Source organism: Mugil cephalus, chromosome 23 (genome assembly GCF_022458985.1).
Source record: "Mugil cephalus isolate CIBA_MC_2020 chromosome 23, CIBA_Mcephalus_1.1, whole genome shotgun sequence".
NCBI classification, from domain to species: Eukaryota; Metazoa; Chordata; class Actinopteri; order Mugiliformes; family Mugilidae; genus Mugil; species Mugil cephalus.
Window position 1 is genome coordinate 7,026,294 of NC_061792.1, and position 19,971 is coordinate 7,046,264.

Consider the following 19,971-nt stretch of genomic DNA (forward strand, 5'->3'; position numbering starts at 1 on the left):
CTCGTAATCAAGCAGTTGACATTTCAGTGGGAGATCAGCTGGGATATGCGCCCCTTACATTTACATTCCAGCAACCAGAGAGGAGTTCATGGGCGGCTAGCGGGCGCGGTGATTAAAAAGGGCTAATTAAAGAGAGATGGAGGAAATCATTCCAGCTTTTTTTTTTTTTATTATTATTAAATTTCCCATGAAATTAGATTTTTCGTTTGCCTGCACCGGTTGGAAGGTCGATGTCTTATCGTGTGTGTGTTTTTTTTTTTTCACTGCCACCCCCTCTTGAAAAACAAGGCCTGTGTGGATTAATGTGTGTGCGCATGAGGAATGAGGAGTGACAGTCCACTTATGAGGAGACGTTATGCTCCCTGAGTTTAATTCCCATTCTGGAGGAGATGGGTGTGACAAGAGAGGACACTCACACATGTCGGACATTCAAATTTAAGCTGCGTAAGGGCGAGGGAGAGGAATGATGGCTCTTCTAATCGAGCAGCATCTGCAGCGGTGTCGCTATGAAGCACGGCCGTGTACTGTATACGGTGTACATGCAGATGGAAGGGCTCGCCCAGTTAAACCTTGTGTACAGCTTGTATGCTAATGTCACGCTGGCAGTGGACAGGCTGCGTGACAGCTCCTGTGTAGCGCCGAGACGTATGGGAGTAATGGCTGCAACTAATGCAGGACCCCAGAGAACTGGAACAGAAGAGAATGACAGCTCCGGTGGAGGTAAATGGATCTAATGTGTGGAGGTGCGATGAAAGCTACTCCGTCTGCTAATGACTGCTTTTGAAGAGAGGGAAAAGATGGAGATGTGACGGTGGGAAAGGAAAGGAAAGGAAAGGAAAGGAAAGGAAAGGAAAGGAAAGGAAAGGAAAGGAAAGGAAAGGTAGGGACAGGATAGGAAAAGAAACGTCGGGAAAGGAAAGGAAAGGAAAGGAAAGGAAAGGAAAGGAAAGGAAAGGAAAGGAAAGGTAGGGACAGCATAGGAAAGGAAAGGAAAGGAAAGGAAAGGAAAGGAAAGGAAAGGAAAGGAAAGGAAAGGAAATGAAAGGAAAGGTAGGGACAGGATAGGAAAAGAAACGTCGGGAAAGGAAAGGAAAGGAAAGGAAAGGAAAGGAAAGGAAAGGAAAGGAAAGGAAAGGAAAGGAAAGGAAAGGTAGGGACAGCATAGGAAAGGAAAGGAAAGGAAAGGAAAGGAAAGGAAAGGAAAGGAAAGGAAAGGAAAGGAAAGGAAAGGTAGGGACAGCATAGGAAAGGTTACGTCAGGATAGGAAAGGAAACGTCAGGAAAGGAAGGGAAAGGAAAGGAAAGGAAAGGAAAGGAAAGGTAGGGACAGGATAGGAAAGGAAAGGTAGGGACAGGATAGGAAAGGAAAGGAAAGGAAAGGAAAGGAAAGGAAAGGAAAGGAAAGGAAAGGAAAGGAAAGGAAAGGAAAGGAAAGGAAAGGTAGGAACAGGATAGGAAAGGAAACGTCGGGAAAGGAAAGGAAAGGAAACGTCGGGAAAGGAAAGGAAAGGAAAGGAAAGGAAAGGAAAGGAAAGGAAAGGAAAGGAAACATCGGGAAAGGAAAGGAAACGTCGGGAAAGGAAAAGAAAAGAAAAGGACCAGAATGTTATTAAAACAACTTTTTATACTAATGAAATGATTCAGTGGCGTCTGTCTTTTTTACTCTACAACACTTTCTGAAAGATGTGAAAGGTAAAACAGCAGGTGGACATAACGGTTTTCCAGATAACCCAATCAGTACCTGGACAAATGACAAGTCAATCCGTCCGGCCAACAGCGGCCGACAACTTTTCACTCCACTTTTCCGACGCGTCATCTTTCCGTCGCGCACAAGCTCGCGGCCAGAGAAATGGACTGACGGAGGATAAACCGCTGCGATTTGGCCTTAAGAGCCCGGCCGAAGGGAAAATGGATGCGAGTTATATCCTCCCCGCGCCATTAACAAAGTAGCGGGGAATCTGACAGGTCAATGACTTCAACCGCCATGCGTCCAACTGTCATCCGAGAGCTGCAGGGCACGCGGCCTCGCGCAGCGCACACCCGGAGCAAAAGGGGTCAGCGTGGAGGAGAGCATAATTGACTGGAGGGCGACCTGCAGTCGTCTCTTTACACTGTGGCCTTTTGTGTTTCAGGGTGCGCGCCGTGTTTGCGCGCTCGCACCTAAGCCAAACACCCCCGCGGCCTTCTCCGCATTCATCAGATCGGTATTAATATTCATGAGGAGGCTGGTGGCCGGTGTCTCGAGATGGGGGGCTAATGAACGGAGCGTGCGGGCGCGTCGGTGTGTGTGCGCGCCAGCGTCGGGGGCCGAGCTGTAATCAAATCACGGCCGCCCCCTCGCCTCCACCCTCATCAACCACCAGTGGCGCCCCCTTTTTCCGAGCGCGCTAACGTGCTACTGCGCGCTCGCCTGCGGTTCGGCGCAGACGGCGGGTATTTGTGTGTTTAATAATAATAGTCGGGGGCTGGCCCAGATAAAGAGGTCCGGGCTCTCGGCTAAGCTAAGCACGGCGCGTACAAATAGTCGGCCATTATCTCTCATTAGCATCCGCGGCTAACACAGGGCCCACGCTGCGCGGTGGAGGGCCCTCACAATGGGACCACTCCTGCATGATTGATGGCGCAACAGCGTCGGCCACAATAACAGAACAAAAAGGAAAGGCACTAAAGATAGAATCTGCCGGCTGCGGCGAGGTAATAAAAATGTAGACAAACAAAAGGAAGTCAGACTAATCAAGAATGCCAGGCACAGCTCATTAATCTATGAGAGCCGACACCGCTTGGAAGCCCGGAGATAAGTCGGATGACTGGCACGTCGCGAGGATCACGCGCGCTCATCCTATCCCGCCCGCTATCTTTTCATCAGCGGCAAAAACAAAGGGATAAAAATGAGCAGCGAGATGAAAGGGAGGAGGGCGTTTAGAGGATTGGGGCGGAAGCCGAGAGAGTCAAGAAACAAAAGGTAAATAGGACAGCTCCTGCACGGCGCAGGTTCGAGCGAGGCGCTCGCTCGGCTCGGCGGGGCCCGTTATCACAGGAGCTGAAGAAACGGAGCCGACGTCAGGTTAACGCCGCCGGAAGAATCGGAATAATGACAGTACATCACGACTTTTGAGGAGGGAAAAGAAAGAAAAACTGCAAAAAAAAAAAAAAAAAAAACAAGTTCAGGACGGGAAAATGAGTCATTAAAATCTGCGGCTCGCGCTCTTATCCACAAATAAGATGCAGATCTTGTGATTATAATTCCATCATCCCAGAAAATGAAGCCTCTGTTCTCTATGATTGCGAAAACACTCTTCTTCTTTTCTTTTTTTTCCCCGCTCGCGCTGAAGATTCCCTCCGAGTTTACACATCTATTATTTAGTCCTGTCCCCTTTTTCACAAAGACTATTTTGCCAAACTTGCAGTCTTAAATGCGCGCGACGCCGCGTGCGTGCGAGAGTGCGCGCGCGCACACATACATGCACAACTGCTCGCACGCCAATTGTTAGTGTGTGGTAACAGGGTCGGCTGAATATTCCATTTCCATTTCATTTGGCCTTCGTGCTGACTAAGTGTTGGTAATTCATCATTCGCCTGGACCCAGGGCTTATGAATATGGATTTCGGGCAGTTTATTAGCACATCTTAGGAATGCATTATGGCAAATTAGCAAGGGGAATAAAATTTGCTCTTCAGTGGAAATTGGGCCAGTGTCTGTGTGTGTGTGTGTGTGTGTGTGTGTGTGTGTGTGTGTGTGTGTGTGTGTGTGTGTGTGTGTGTGTGTGTGAAGATGCAGACTGCCAGGCCATCCTCCCAACGTCAGTGCTGCTTTCCCGAGAACTTCTCTCCGCAAATGGCTGACTGGTTTTCAATCTGTAATGGTGTCCTCACGCTACAAATGAGCACGACAGCCAAATCGCGCGGCGCTGTCATCGCTCAGTCGCTCGCTGAAGAACGAGCGGCACAAAAGGAAGGCCCGGAAGCAAGGAAAACTCATTTAGTTGGCTTAAACTCCTAATGACCAGTGACAGGATAACCAACAGTTAGATTTACAAATACCTTATTTGTTGGACATCCTGTCATCCTGCCAGGTTGGAGGCATGAGTAGGGAGTCTAAACAAATCCTCTACGAGGCTTTTAGCATCGCCGAGAATGACAGATCCTCTGCTGTAATTTACTGTCCGTCACGCCAGGTAGGAACAATCAAGGAGCGGCTTAACGCCGGTGTTATGCTAAGTTCTCCAACTATGAAAAACAGCTGTCTGTCAGGAGTCAATGTGCAAAAACACTTAACAGAGCAATGTTTCGCTGTGGATTAAATTCCCACCAATCACCCACCCGTCAACCCCGTCCTTACCCTGTCCCTGTCCTCCACTAGGTCGCTCAGCAGGTCGTCCATATCCAGGATGCCTCCTTCAGAGTACTCCAAGTGCTGGGTCTTTATTGTGCTCTCTCCATGCTAAACACAAAGACATAAATTAGAAACATTATGACACAACGTACCAATCTATATCTACTGAAGAAAGATCATATTTATACACTATGTCTATATCCCTATGAAAAGAGAATCTTGGTTTACTGATATTGTACATCAACGTTATTGTGCTCTTCAATCAATCAATTAGCTGCAAGGGAAAAAAACAATGCACATTTGCTTTAGATTAGCATTTTAACTTGATTATTTTTTCCTGGACTGGTAACAGCGGACTCAAAGCAGACCACCGCGCATTTGCCTAATTAACCGAGCATCGTAATGCAGGCGAAGCTAGCGTTTTTCCATGGGCTCGGTCTTCGAGACGTGGCAGCCGTCGCCAGGTTCACGAGCAGCCTGTACCTCGAGCTTCCAAAAAATATGGATTAATCTGAAAAGGTCGAAGCAGCACTTTTTTCCTTATGACAGTGGCACTGGCAAACATCCAAAGAGCCTGTGGAATAAATAACTAACCAGGAAACAAAAGAAATGAAGCTGAGGATTCATCAACCTTAATTAAGCCTTGCGTTCAAAGTCCTAGGTTGGTAACCTTAGAGACAAGTCACAGGAACACACACACATTCTGATCCCAGTTTCTATGATGGTCGACCTTAGGACCTAAGCTAAGCCCTAGGTCCTAAGGTCATCCAGAACCTCCAATTGGTCTTAATGTAATTATGTAAAATAAATATCTGAAGTGAGTCAACCGTAGAGTCACAAGAACACATAAATCCAAGTCCTTAGTTATTCCAAGTGTAGTAAGTGTCACTGCAGCACAACAGTGTACACAAACACACTGGCAAACATCCAACCAATGACAATGTGGTCAGACAAGACAATGTAGAATAACTAACTAACCAGGAGTCCTAAAACCAAGGGGTTAATCAACCTTAAGCCTTGAGTTCAAGGTCCTAAATCAGTTGGCCCTAGGACCCTACTCACAAGAGGACACACATTCTGATCCCAGATCCAAGGTTGGTTGAGCTTATGACCAAAGCCCTAGGTCCTAGGGTTGTCCGGGATCTCCAGTTGGTCGTACTGTAATCAATTAAAACTAAAATCTGAAGAGAGGCAATCATGGAGTCATAAGGACACATAAATCCAAATTCTTAGTCATTACAAGTGTCACTGCAGCTCAACAGTCCACATAAATACAACTGATTCACTGTAAAAGCCCTGATAACTGCCATTTATGAGAAAATATGGGTCCATTTCTCCCATAAGCCTTTTCTTCACCTCTTTTCTTTGAGTTCCAGAAATTGTGATGGCTGCTTATGATAGAACCGCAGATTTAAACGATTATGAACGTGGAATTATATCTGATTACCCCAGCTTTTCTACATTTTACAGACTTAGCTTTTACATTTTTAGCATTTGTTTCAATAAAGCGAGGTAAATAGAATAAACAGACACTTAGCTTTGCCATTTTAGTTCACCATGAATACTATGTTTACAGCAACACATGTGACACAGCTTTGACAGTCAGTCAATGTAACAATCACCCATTTTCTTCAACACAAAAGCAGCCATTTGTTAGGGAGGGGCGGTATTTTGGGAACAGACGACTTGGATTATAGTGAACACGCAAAACTCCAGGTTTACGGGGCACAGTACGAGCAGAAGAATGCGAGAGCGAGGCGGGAGGAGGACGGGAACTTTTCCAGTTTCGCTGCTCCCCGGGGAGCAGTGGGCACATTCCAGGCCGGTTTCGCTATCACCGCGGAGAGGTCAAAGCGAACACACCCACCAGAGGAGCAGCTACGTCGAGCCTGGCGTTGCATTCATTGTCAGAGTCAACAAGGACTTTGGGCTAAGCCACAGTCTGAAATCTGTGCGTTATTTACACAGCAAAATCCACAGCCAAGTATGTGAACAATGGCATCTTCCCCTTCCTGTGACCCAGTACGCACACGGTTTGTTGTGGCGACGCTTTGCAGGAGTGCATTTGTGGACAACTTCTGGACATTCTGGATGGGTTAAATTAAGCTTTGCTTAATAAATATCTCATGGTTTGTTATTTGTAGACAAAAAAAAAGGAATCTTTGACAAGCCTTATCGTTCCTAACAATATGCGCAGTAGAAAATGTCCCATTAGGAACTGCCCATACCAATAAGCAATTTGTCCTTAGCAACACAAGACTACATTACTAGCTAAATTACCAGCTACAGGCTATAAGCCTCGGAGCCTGGAATGAGGTTGGCCGAGGCCCAGTGAGCTGCTCCCGCTGTATCACAGAGCCCCGTCGTGAATGGGCTCGCTCTTGCTCGGCTGCATCTGAATGCGAATTAAGGGGCATGAAAAAAAAAAAAAGAGAGAGAGAGAGAGAGAGAAAGGGTGTCGTCCTTTCACAATGGGCCAAGTCCATTCTCTTAAAAACAAATGGTTGGTGGAGCCTGGGATTTCAATCACGGGAATAAAGGCCAGGCCGTCCTTTTCTTCGGGAGAACCAAAGATACCAGTGCCAAAGGAAAAAAAAAAAGAAATAAATAGTGCAACTAGAGCTAGCACACAAATTGTCTGCAGTTTTAAAACAAAGTGATGGCACTGCGGATGGAAGAAGAAAAAAAAACAGTGCTGCAGAGAGGTTTGTTTCCATTGCTCAAGGAATATAACCAGCACAAGAAAAATGAAATGAATCCAGAGTGACGCTGTTGGACATCAAATTGGGAGTTTGTCAAAGAGTCACACTTGTCATGGGTGATCAGATTCCACTCGGACAGCGCTTGACCACCTGAAAGTAAGTGGTGTAAAATGCGCCTAAGATGAGAACAGATTATGAACCAATCAGCCAAACTAGTAGAGCGAACCAGACTGAGGAACGCGCAAGTGTAAATGGCTCGAACCGGCGCCGGCTACGTCTCTAGGTTACAGCATCTACGTACCACAGTACCTTAAATGATCCTTGACAAGGTCGATGAAATAAAAAGCAGTCCTTGGCTACTAGTTACTCAAGACAGGACAAATAAAATGCAGAACTGATCCAAGAGGTAATAATGGGAGTGTAAATGTGTTCGGGGTGAATGTAATCTGGATAAAAGATGCATTTCAATGGCGTGTGTAGAGTGGTTCGTCTATGGGCTTTTTCCGTTCCAACGCAAGTGACGTGACTGTTGCAGCTGTAATGGATCCTTCTTTTATTTACAACTGTATTCAAATCCCTATTTTGCATCTACATATGATATGCAAATACGCACATTCAAACTTCGGTAACCTCTGGAGAAGGTTGAAACCTAGGTCTTAAACCTAAGCTTAGGCCTTCAATTTGAAATCATGCACTGGTGTGTTTTCTTTTCAGATATTCATTATAATGGAGCCAACGCTGGACGGGGACAATGAAACCGGAAGCTGCAGCAAAGACATCAGCGCGGAGCATTTACACCTCGCCAGAAAAACCGGTCCAGCCTGAAAGACTGCCGGCATTCTTCTGCCTCTCACCGACACTGTTTGTGTTTCAGGAAGGGATGGCAAAGGGCGGCAGTAGGTTCCCCCGGCGTACACTTTAATAAAAATAAGCATGTGATACTCGGAGGCTAATTCCCACCACTGGATCGGAGCCCAAGAATGTCCGAGTGTTAATTAGCCCCCGCAAGCCGAGCTTAAGCGCACCTGGCGTACCTTTATTCCTCAACCAGAAGGCCCTGAGAAACACACTTCCCTCTCCCCGGTGATGAAAAGGGATGAATATATGACACTTCAGAGGGAAACTAATCTGCAGGGGAAGGGAAGAGGGCAAAAGAAGGAAGTTCTTCTGAAGTCTCTCATTGTCAATCCCGGCTAATTCCACTCACTCTTCGCTTGAAATAAATAACAAAAGGAGTCGGGGAGTCAGTCAGTCAGTCAACAGCACGGGGGAATTACCGTGACAGTTGGAAGAGTAAATTCCCCGCAAATTACACCATTAAGACTCCCATCATTTACAGCCATATCTCCCCTTTCCTCACTCCGGTGAGCAAACACCACTCGAGAACGCCGAAGCGCCGGGGCGATTAGTGGAGCTAAATTCAGTGGCGCTGGTGGAGGCGGCGGTGGCGTTTCACACTTTGATCCTCAGAAGAATGTGTAATTACAAAGCTGCGAGAGCACGGTGTGGATTTAGCTGTGACAAAAAAAAAACGTCTTTAATGAACACGTCGATGAGGAGCCGCCGCCGCCGACGTGGGTGAAGGGAAAGAGGAAGGAAAGCTGTGACCTTCCTCTTGAAAAGGAAGAAGACACTCGGAAATAGAGACGTATACGGCGGCCAAATTAATCCCGAAGACGCGTCAAACTTTAGCTCTTTGTCTCGTCGTCACCACGGGAGCTTATTTTGACAAAAAAAATCAATGAAATTGGAATACAAAGGGTGACCGATAAAAATGATCTACATTTCGATCTTTAGTTGTGGGTAGCCTAGTTATCACGAGGACTGACACTGAAAGGATTTCGGGTGTGACGTCTTTTGTGTCTTGCATACTTTTATTATCCGGCACCTCAAGAGTGTCACAACAATCCTCGGCTTTTGTTTTCCGCAGTGTTTAACTGACAAAACATCGTGCGTTGTAGTCCCTGGCACAAGTGGAGTTGCGTAAGCGCGCAAATCCCTCGTGCAGTGTCCTTCAGTTAATAATTAAAATGTTTAAGTTATTCGCATGGGCCCTGCAGCAGTGAACACATCTTTCGAACATTCAGTTTTGTCAAAACGTATTCAACAAAGCTGACACAAGCCGCAGTGTGCGACTGCACAACAAAGAGGGGAAAGTGTTCAGTGAGCTGGGTCGACGTATAGGGGCTGTAATCTGAACTGAACCTGCAGCCGGACACCATGAGACACGGCTAATGATTCTCCTGAGAATTGACAACAGTGAGAGTGTACATGCCGGTCCCTCAGGTACAGGAAGACAATAACAAAGGTCACTGGGAACACTCTTCCCATCATGCAGCTGTGGATTTGTACTCAGGCAGGACACGACTATCATTAATGAAGTGAGAAATGTGAGATTTCCTTGCCTTTGACTTAAATATACTTGGGTTTCATAGGTGACAGATGTAATTCTCTCTTAAACACGCACACGGCAACACATAAGGTGCAATTCTTTACACACTTTTCCTCGGCTTCTTCGCGCGCCGTTCTCTCTCTCCTTTATCGCCCTCCTTGTTTGTGTGTACACTTCTATTTTACAAATCACACCCTACAACGAGGAGGGATCGCGTGTGCGCTCTTATATGCAGGCTTTGTTGACACGGCCGCTATCTCGCCGAGAGGAGAGGACGCGGCTGAGATCACATTAAAACGGAGAGCTAATTAGGAGGGTCGACGCGCCGTTGCCGAAACCCGCTTCACCCCTGCGCGTGGTCGTAAAAACCGCGCACACACACACACACGGATTAAACCCAGGTTTTTGACACTGTCCCCTTGCTGTCAGCCGGCGAGTGCAGAAATGTGCGGTTAATGTGGGCGCTAAGTGGAGGCTGCTGGCAGGAGCAGCCCGGCTCATCCGGTCAGATGTGCTCGGAAACCTCTCTGGCAGCTACAGGGGTGGACTGTCCTCCGCCCCGTGAATCTGCCTCTATTAAGAAGGGGGCCGCGGACTGCCGAGTCAGCGTCTGAGAAGGGCTCCTAATTAACACGCTTTGTGAGATGCAATCAAGGCCCGGGTGCATTCTAATCACACGCTAGCATTTAGCCCACCGCTGTCGGTGGAGCCGAGACAGCTCCGGGGACGCTGAGTGAGATGAGTGTGTGTGTGGCGGGGGGGGGGAAGCAATCCATCGAGGCGTCCGGCCACCCAATCGCATCCCAGCCTCGGCGGCTGTCTCGCATCCTCCCCAAGTGGCAGCTCCTTCTCGGGAGGGCGCGCGGGGGCAAGGCTGAGGGGGAACCAGCCAACCGATAAGACGGCGGGGCCTGTCACCGACCCTAATCCCCAATCACTCACGGGACAAAGCCCCCCCTGTCCGCCGCGCACCTCCCCGCACTGAGGACGTCAAACGGCAAACTTCCACCTGCCCCGCCGAGATACCAGGGGCTCAAACGCGAGGCCATTGTGCGGGAAGACAGCCGGGGGGGCCCTCGGGCGGCGCCGCGCACGCCGTCCTCACGACGCACGAGGACGCGCGCTATCACACGGAGACAGCGTGCTGCTGATTAATAAAAAGGTCAGTTCGGCGGGATGATTAATGTTCAGGTGATTGCGGCGTCGGGGCTCAGGGAGCTGGTGGGATGCGTCTTGGTGGGTACATTTGGAAAAGAGTCAGAACCATTAACCAGTTAGCTTCAGATCACTGCAGGTGTCGTCAATGAAAACGGCTCATTGCAATGGGTGGCGGGCATGTGTGGCAGAGGAGCGACAGCCATATTTGTAGTCACCCTACAGGGACAGCTGACCAATCAGTAGTCAAGACATCTTCACATTAACAGATTTTATTATTATTATACACTAGTTAGGCTAAAACAACCTGCGTTGGAAGTGGAACACACAGGCAGACACCTCATTGTGGGAGTGCTCATTGGTTTTTCCTTTCTGGAAAGAGGCTATAAAACAACTGGGTTTGTTATCATTGCAGATAGAAATGGAAATGTGGTTTTATATTTCAGTAACCAGGTCACCATATTATAGATAATACGCCGCCTTTCTGCGCTTCCCATTATGCAAACCTGCCAATATTCCCTACATTTCCCACACTCCTCTCTGACAATCATCACACAGGTATACGGTTCCTGTATCCAGATGTTTTGTGCACTGAGGAGGAGGAGGAAGCCACAGGTTGTTGCCTTTGGTTGAACGGTTAAGGAACACGAAGAAGAAATTGATCGAGGCTGCAATGCATTGTGGTCTACGGGGGGTAAATTGTAAACAGGAAACCGAGCAGTTATATTTACGTTTACTTATTTATTTTTTAGCGTTTGTGGCTGTGCTCTGTGCTTGGAAATTGCATATAAATAAAATAAAATAAAATATTAATATTAATATGCAACCTCTACGTGTAAAGGCGTTTCAATGCAGGCAAAAATAATGTTTTTAATAAAACATTTGCACTCACCCGGCATACAGGAGTTTAATAAAGTAAACTATATATAGTTCTAGTAACATAAACAAGTTTCTTTCAAACTTTATATACTTCGAATAACAAAAATAAGTTTATTTCAGGTACATAAAAGGTCGCTTCCTCAATTTAAACTAGCAGCTAACGTTAGCTCTGATACTGGTGTCATTGCTAATAAATTAGTCACGTGATCTGCATCCCGGCCAAGTTACATGAGCAGGCTCAAACAAATGTAATGAAAGGAGTCAAACGGCGTGTGAACAAGTACAATGGCGATAAAGGGAAAAGAAGTGTTTGCGGGTTTGTGTTATTTACCTGGTCCAAAATCCTGAGATATCTGCGCGTGGCTTGCTCGACTAAATCCCGTACAATCCATCCGGCTTTACAGGGAACCACCACGGAGGTGTCCCCGAAAGTCACTGTCACTTTCATCCCAGCGAAAAGAAAGTTCAAATGTGTACCCAAAAGCAAAAAACAAAAAACAAAAACGGAAAGAAATAAAAAAGAAATGTATAAATCCAAGTTTCGATGGAGCAGGGAACGCGGAGCTGCTCCCTGTTTGACGAAGTGGCACCTGTCCGCCGAAACTGGAGCAACAGGTGTCTCAGGTCGGAATGAAATCACGGTGAAGTCACCTTTTCCGCCTCCACCGAGCGAGACTTGTGAATAAAACCCTCGGGGAACATCTTATTTTCCGCCGTCACATAAGTTGGAGGGGAGGAAAAGACGCTAATTACGATCGAGCCGTGTGCGTTTTTTTTTGTTTTTTTTTTTTCGTCCGCTGATACACCCAAACAAAACAAACTCACACTGGAACCCGGAAGAAATCACAGCGGCTGTGGCACTTCAGGAAATTACATTCCCAGCAACACTACACGGTTTACGATTTTAATTTAGTTTATTACTTGTTATTATTCGTCTCCATAATGACAGCATGTATGTTTTTCGCGTGGGATTCATAGATGCAAACAGTAATAATACTCCGCGGTTTTTATTGTTTTATTGTTTTATTTTGTTTTTTTTAGTTCTACCTGTTTTGTATGGAGGACTAGAAGTGCCTAAAATAATCAGAGGAAATACATAAATGAATGAATGAATACATTTGAATGTGTTTAATTAAAAAAAAAAAAAAGATGGCATGAATATACAGTTTACCTTTAATTTCTTCTCATATTTAGGGTTCAACATCGTACAAAAACACACTCTTTACTAACTTTACTTATTTTACATGTCAATATATGTGCATTTTTAATTGGTTTAAAAATAAGTTGCGCTGCACGTGTTATATAAATACTAGAGAAATACTTGAAATACCACAATGGCAAAGATTGTCAATGAACTTTGCATTGTCGCTATCGTAGCTGAAATATTTCAATTAATTCCAGGAATGTTTGCGCACCTGGAATCCGCCCACAAGACTGGGAGTTTGCTCAAGTCTTGAATTAATTAGAACAACACACAGAAAGTGGACTGAAGTTGGATGAATAAAAAAAAAAGTGACAGTAAAATGAGAAAATGGTGCAAATTCTTGAGTCTATACAAGCTGTGTAAAGTAAGTGGCGGGTCCTATAGCATTACGACAACTAAAATGGGAAGAAACTGTTTACACTGGAAACAATGAAATCACAGTTGTGTGCCATTACTCAGCTACCGAACTTAAGCCACTATGTTATGTTTAATTTTACTTGTATGTCTCCAAATCTAAGCGATATCTGCACCCAGGAAATTTATTTTGATCTCTGTTAACATGCTTTTCCTGAATTCTGTATGTTGTGTGTCGAGGAACTCTAGTAAAGACACAAAATATATTTGAGAAATATATTTGCTCCACTCCCTTTTATTCCCCCTGCACACACATACACACCACCTCACCTCTTCTCACACATCACACATACTAATTACCTAACGGTTATTGTCTGTCATTTTATGTCATTAGGTGTGTTGTGAAATTGCCTTTATGGATATTAATGGCCGCCGACACGCTCCCGTGCCTTATTCCCTCGCATTGTTTGGTTTTTCGCTCTCGGGAATTTCCTCCCCATCAAATCAGAAAGCCACCACGGCGGATGGATTCATAATTGGGACGAGCAATTATTTCCACTGCCACCGCGGTTCAGCCGAAATGTGCGGAACGGAGCAATGAAGGGAAGGTGGTTTCTTTTGCCTGTTTCTTTCATCTGTTCACCCGGAGTAAACAAGGTGAATGTGTTGGGGATGAGAGCAAGCGGACAAGAGGAAAATAGAGAGATGGGGAAAAAGAGAAGATGATCTCTAATTAGTGAAGTCCACAGCTGCGTCTGTGTCTATAATCCCTGGTCATCTCATACCTGGTTTAACAATGTTTTTGTAGACTCTGAGCATATACATGACGCTGGTTACTTTTCCCCAGTTGCTGATTCATCAGTCATTGCAGCTTTATTGTTGGAAACACACATGACCCCCTGCTGACTGCAGTCATTTGCAACCACCGGTGGAACATGTATGTTTCCATGCACCATTATCACAACCCAGGAAGCAGGACAAATGAAAGATTAAGCTAACGTGTATTTGTCCAGGAAAGACCCAGCCTTTGACTTCAAACTGTCGGTTAATGAAAGGCTTCCCAACATCAGGCCACAGCTACGACTCTCACTCAGTTGCTTTCTTTGAATTAGCTTAGCAGTCTGAAGCGCCTCTTTACAAAGAAATCCAAAAATATATACCGTTTGTTGAGCGCAAACATTTGCATATCACACATTTGATTGAAACTCACAGTCAAATGCGTTTTTGACTTTTTTCATATGTTTGCGGGTACTTTTCTCTTGATGCAGAAGGGACCACCTAATCCCAGCACACATTTCAATGAGGAGTCAAGTGTGAGTGCCTCAGCTTTATGTAAAGTCAGCTTGAACTGGAGCAAACACAGAACTTCTTTCTGATTTTATTACTGGTGGAAAAAACTACGGAAGCCCTAAGCGGCCATGCACTCACATATTATTTTTTTTTTTACATTTTCCCGTGATTATGAGTTATTTCCTCTGTTTTCTTGAGATCTTGAGTTATTTATCCCATTATCTCGGGAAAATGAGCTCAGTTTTCTCGAGACAACAAGTTATTTATGATGTTATCTTGGGAAGCAAAGTTTTGTTTTTCTGAGATCTCGATATATTTAATTTGAGAGTGTTCTGTCATATGTGATTTGCCAGGCTGACTGATGGATGCTCTTGACAATATAATGTAGTAAAATAATAACCTAATGTAATAGGCCTACTGTAAGGTGAGCCTTTTGTTTTGCGCTTTAATGTTTGCTAGATAACGATTAAGTTTCCGGAGATCTCGAGAAAACGGAGCTCATTTTCCTGAGGTAACAAGATAATTAACTTGAGAACTTGAGAGAACAGAGGAAATTATCAGACATGGCTTTGGTCACTACAGCTAAATTCTTCATTTGTGGCAAAACTAAGAGGTTACAGTTTTTACATCACACCTGTTTTTATTGTATTAAGTGTTAAAGTTATGCATAGTCAACCATGTTAGTTCAGCGTTGAGCTTCCAAACCTCTCCTCTGGAAACTTATAAGTGTCCTCACAGAGGGTTTGTCCATCTTTATACACTCAGCACTACACAGGCGCCGTTATTGCAAAGAGCTGAGCAGGTGTGCACAGCGCGCTAAGTAAATAACACCCAAGAACGCACACACACAAATCCACAGTACGTTTTTTCAGATCAATACTATCGACGCGCGGAGATCCCTTCCTGTTTGCTTAAGGTGGCTCCCATTCCTCCGCGCCCGATCCCGCGCAGGTAAAATGGCAAAACAAAGCGAGGCGTTTTTGAAGTCGACGCGACGGAGGCCTCAATCTGTCCTTGCGCTGTGACATGCGAAAGAACACAGAGGCGAGATGTCGGTGTCAAAAATGCAGCGTTGCGACAAGACACGCTGGCACGCCAACATTTTCATCTATTTCCCTGGAAGACAGGAGGCTGCTGTTTGACGTGGGAGCGGGACGGGTTTGACAATGATGCCACACTGATGTGTTTACACAACATCGCTGTTGCCAATCGACTATGATGTCACTTCCCCTATAAATAGAGTGGTATGTGGTCCTCACCTGGAGGAGTTGAGCAACATGCAAAGCAAAAGGAGAGTTTTGTTGACTTCCTCGGCTTGCCTGCTGCTGCTTGTGCGCAAAAATGTACAGTTGCCTTTCAGCTGAAGCGTCGCTACAAGCCTTTGAACGCCCTATCAAACCTTTTTTTGGCGCTTTCCTTGTCTGGAAGTAAGGCAAAGTGTTGGTCGTCAATAAAAGCCCAGTGATGGTTTTTGTTGTTTTGTTCGTGTCTTTGAGTGCAATTTACAGGGTTGGCTTGTCTGGGTCGATAGCCATGTTGATTTGCTTTCAGTCTTCAAGCAGTGCTCCTTTTCTAAAGAGCAAAATTGACATGTTCTCAGCGGCAGTGCCACCACCCCTGTGTTTTAGCTCAGTGTGAGCCTGGAGCCAGTCAATAGCTGAGACTTGCTTCACTTCCTGCTGCGCTGCTTACAATTACAGGCCCTGAATCAGTTGCAAGAATTACTCATAAAAACCTGCTCTCTCTTTTTCTCTCTCTCTCTCTCTCTCTCTGTGTGCGAGTGTGTGTGTAGCTGCGCAAGTAGGGCGAGGGAGATAGCGTTCGCAATCACAAAATATGACTTTCATTCAGCGTGAGGATTTCATTTCAGAGCTCAGGTATAATATACACGGGGCAAGATTGCATTTCTTTTGTGCGCCGGCCGCTGAAAGGCTCCAATCGAGTAGCTGGAGGCGCTCGGCCGGTGACTTACAAGTGTTGCCCGAGTTGCCCGAAAAAATGTTTTCTGGAATAATCACAGTTATTCAGAGGCAAGCAGCTGTCATCCGGCTCCATGATCCGTGGCGACATAGAGATATACAGTATACTCTAGTGTGCAGCTCAGGCACTCCAACGCAGTCCACTCCCCTTTTGGAGGTTTCTGTCGAATATTTAATGTAACAGTTACTTACATGGAAAAAAAACACTCTATATGGAGCAAGAACAGGGAAAAAGTATTTATTTCTGCTTTTACATCCTTGATTTCGGAATTCAGAAGAGATGAAGACAGGTATAGATTAAATAATCCCTTCACACACTCAGGATTAATCTGAGAATTAAACCCCTTTCCCATCGGACTATTGATCCAGGAATCAGGATCTGTGTCGGGTTAACCCTGTTCCTATCAGTCTGCTTGAGAGTTTGTTTGGAGTTTTTTTTTAACCATATGACCCATTTGTGGTAGTAAATGCACCCAATAGTTATTTATTTTTCTAAATGTGGCTTTTCTCACCATCTTAAATCCTGAGTTGTATTCTTTTTCAATGTGTTTCCAGTATGTTGCCATATATGCTGATGCAGATCTTGAAGCATTCGCTCAGTGCATTTACATGCACGTGAAAAAAATTAATTATCGCCTTAATCCGACTTTAACTGGACAATTTAAGCACATGTAAACAGTCCAACTAAAATCAGAGTTCTCCCTATCCGATCAAGACGCCCAGATAATTGGAAATTGATTTTCACCAGCACATTTAATTGGACTCGAACAGAGCCAGTAGAAGAACCACCTGAGGGATAGCGCCATCACCAGAAGTAGCCCGCACATTACGTACGAGATTAAAAAAAGCTGAACTATTATCCATCCTGACTGAAATGTCGGTCTCCCGCATGAACGACTCTTGTTTATTATATGAAGTAATAGGTCAAATGGAAAGGGTGCTGTATTAACCCATTGAAAAGACACATATCGCCACCTGGTGTGGAGTAGGAGGATTCAGTTTTCTCCGTTTGTCATATCAAGGCATCTATTAACAGCCTGGAAACAAATGTTGAGCAGACTGATCCTGGACTCACAAAACTGTTCACTCTTAGAGTCTTTATCCCATCAACTGATGCAATGGAAGCATCAATCCCCCAGAAGATCATAGGACAACATCTAACCTGTAAAATCTACAGGTATTCAGCCGACCCTCTTGCTGCACATGTAGGTCATCCACACATTTGTGTTGTTTATTGTCCGATGTGAAGTGGTCACCTCTGAAGTGGGGGGCTCTTGGGCTCTCCACCGACTAACAGCAGCTCGAAAACATCCTTGAAACCTTTTCACACGCCCTCCCTGGATCTCTGGAGATGAAGGCGAACAATTGGGGGAAACCTTTATTTTTGTGGAGTACAGCTGGGCACAGTCACGGCCCCTCAAGTGTTTTGAACACACACTGAAACACAGGAATCAAAGTAAATGTTGCATTGTGGGTTTCAGTTTGCCTTTTGAAAGGATATATATTGAACCTTTGGAATGCTTTGGTTGCAGTTTCACTAGAAAACCCCAATGATGTGCCGCATGCTGCCTACTGCTGTTTAGCTAGGCTAGTTAGCCTGTGTCTTCTTGTTGGTTGCTAGTTGGTAGCTGACTGCTCGCCTGCTGGCCAGGTTTTCAGTTGAACTGGGCTTCTTCTAAATTTGTGTTGCCTCGGATCTTGGCACGAGGGATTGTAACATCTCATCCTGTGTAACAATGAATTCTACATTTTAACATGGACAATTTTGCGTATTTGCCAAGAACGAGCAGAGAAGCACCCCAGGAAAACTGTCGCCAGGTGCTGACTCAATGCCTCTTTTTACACATATTTTTGTTGATCATTTACTTTTGCTCCACTTGAGTGATTTACTCCCTCGTCGTCGCCATCGTCACATCACGGAGCAGGTGTAGATGGGAGAAACGAGGTGATCCACAGGTGATCGCGGGTCGAGTCACGCGACGCCTCTCTGCACATACTTTCACGCTCTTCGCGAGGAAGAAACATATTTTCTCACTTTTCTCCGCGACGGATTCCATCTTTGACTGTTGCAGGCGCCTAATTAGACTAATTAGATTTTTTCTCAGCTGAAGCCTGGAGTTTAACAAGACACAACTCCCGCCCTTTGCACCGTGCTCATTGATGGGTGAGAATGAGACTTTACATTCACCAGGCAGGTAACACATCACACTCGCTGTCTCTCTCTCACACACACTCACACACACACACTCACACACACACACACACACACACATGCACACACACGTCCCTTAATGGATCAAATTAGTGCTCTGGCACATAAACCCTGTTTTCCACTCATTCTTTCACCCCCTCGTTTGTTCTTCCTCCGTCTCCCTCTCATTTCCCTCCTCGTTCCTCGCGTCGGAGACAGTCGCGTTGGTAATTAAAATCCACGCCGAGACAAAAGTTGCTTTAATTTAAGTTCATTACACCGTGCCAGTCTCCGGATTCGTGGGAGATCTTTTTTAGAAATCCGCTGCCTCGAAACCATGGCAACTGCCGCATAACCTCATTTTCCGCCTAATCACAGCAAGAGAGAGTCTGCTGAACATTGATTTGGACAATTATGGGGGGGGGGTGGACGGGGGGGGGCTACATCTGCAACAAAAGCAAACAAGGCAGAAGCAATGGTTGGGAAAGGTGAAGCGGGAAGGGCGGTGGTGTTGAGGGGGGTGCAGAGTGAGACTTAAGTGCTTACAGGGGAAATGAAAGAGCAGAGGAGAGGGGGCAGCGTGGAATCTAAATAGTTTAATGGCTCTGAAATGGCACTCTTTTTTTTTTTTTTCTTTGTCTTCTCTCTTTGTCAGTTCTCTGCCTCGTGAACTTTTTCCCTGATCAATCAGGTATTGTGACCAAGACAATAAGAAAGGAGACTGTGCGGTTGGCGTGTAAGGAGTTAACACTTCCAAAAAAACCCTGTGCATAAATGATCTATATGGAGCTAATTTATGCACATCTATTACTATGAGTGATTTGTATCCTCGGATTTGTCAGGCAGCCCCGAAATGCAACATGTGTCGAGCGGTGGCCACATTTCAAATATACATTTAGATGGAGCAGAAGCGCTAGAGAGGAAATGAGGGCGAGGGGCTACATGCTGGGAGCTTTTTACCCCACTCGCCCCGTGCAGTAGCACCTTTTTCATTTTAATTTAAGCACCATTAAAGCAAACTGAGCCCAATTCTCAAAGCACAGAAAAAAAGTTGCAAAATATGTGATATTTGTGATTGCTTTTGCCTCTGATCCTCTGAAGAATTTATGCACGGGTGTGGATATTGTTCTGGTGCGATGACAATAAAGGTCATCCTAATACGCCTGAAGAGCAGTTTTTAAAACTCTGGTTGACTAGTGACATCCTGCCACTGCCTAATTTCACCATTATTCCAAAAATCGGTGGAGCGTGAGTGCAGCCTGCGACCTGTAATGGCACCAAACTGTCGCTCAAAGCATCCCTTAATTATGCATCACTTTGGAATTTAATACAATTTGAATGGAGCACCTCCATACAGCTGCTATGAATGTGGAAATGAGCTATAAAAAATAGCAGGTTGTAAACAGGTTTGCTGCTGAAAAGATTTAACATGAACGCCTAATGAGACTGACTTATGTTTTGTTGTTGTATAGACTGTATATAAATATGGACGA

The 19,971-nt window shown here is 45.4% G+C and overlaps 1 protein-coding gene across 2 annotated transcripts in view; it reads right to left on the minus strand.

Annotated features, from left to right (window-relative positions):
• The window catches only part of pard3ba (par-3 family cell polarity regulator beta a), a 144,329-nt gene extending 131,978 nt beyond the window's left edge, over positions 1–12,351 (minus strand). The window contains exons 1-2 of one of the 2 annotated variants that reach the window (XM_047576989.1): positions 11,792–12,351; positions 4,339–4,440 (exon numbers count right to left, since the gene is read on the minus strand). In XM_047576989.1, the coding sequence (XP_047432945.1) occupies positions 4,339–4,440; positions 11,792–11,908 (219 nt within the window). In that variant the 5' untranslated portion in view covers positions 11,909–12,351. The remainder of the gene's footprint in view (positions 1–4,338; positions 4,441–11,791) is intronic. The other variant, XM_047576988.1, reaches the window with a different exon arrangement.
• Positions 12,352–19,971: the final 7,620 nt, after the last annotated feature.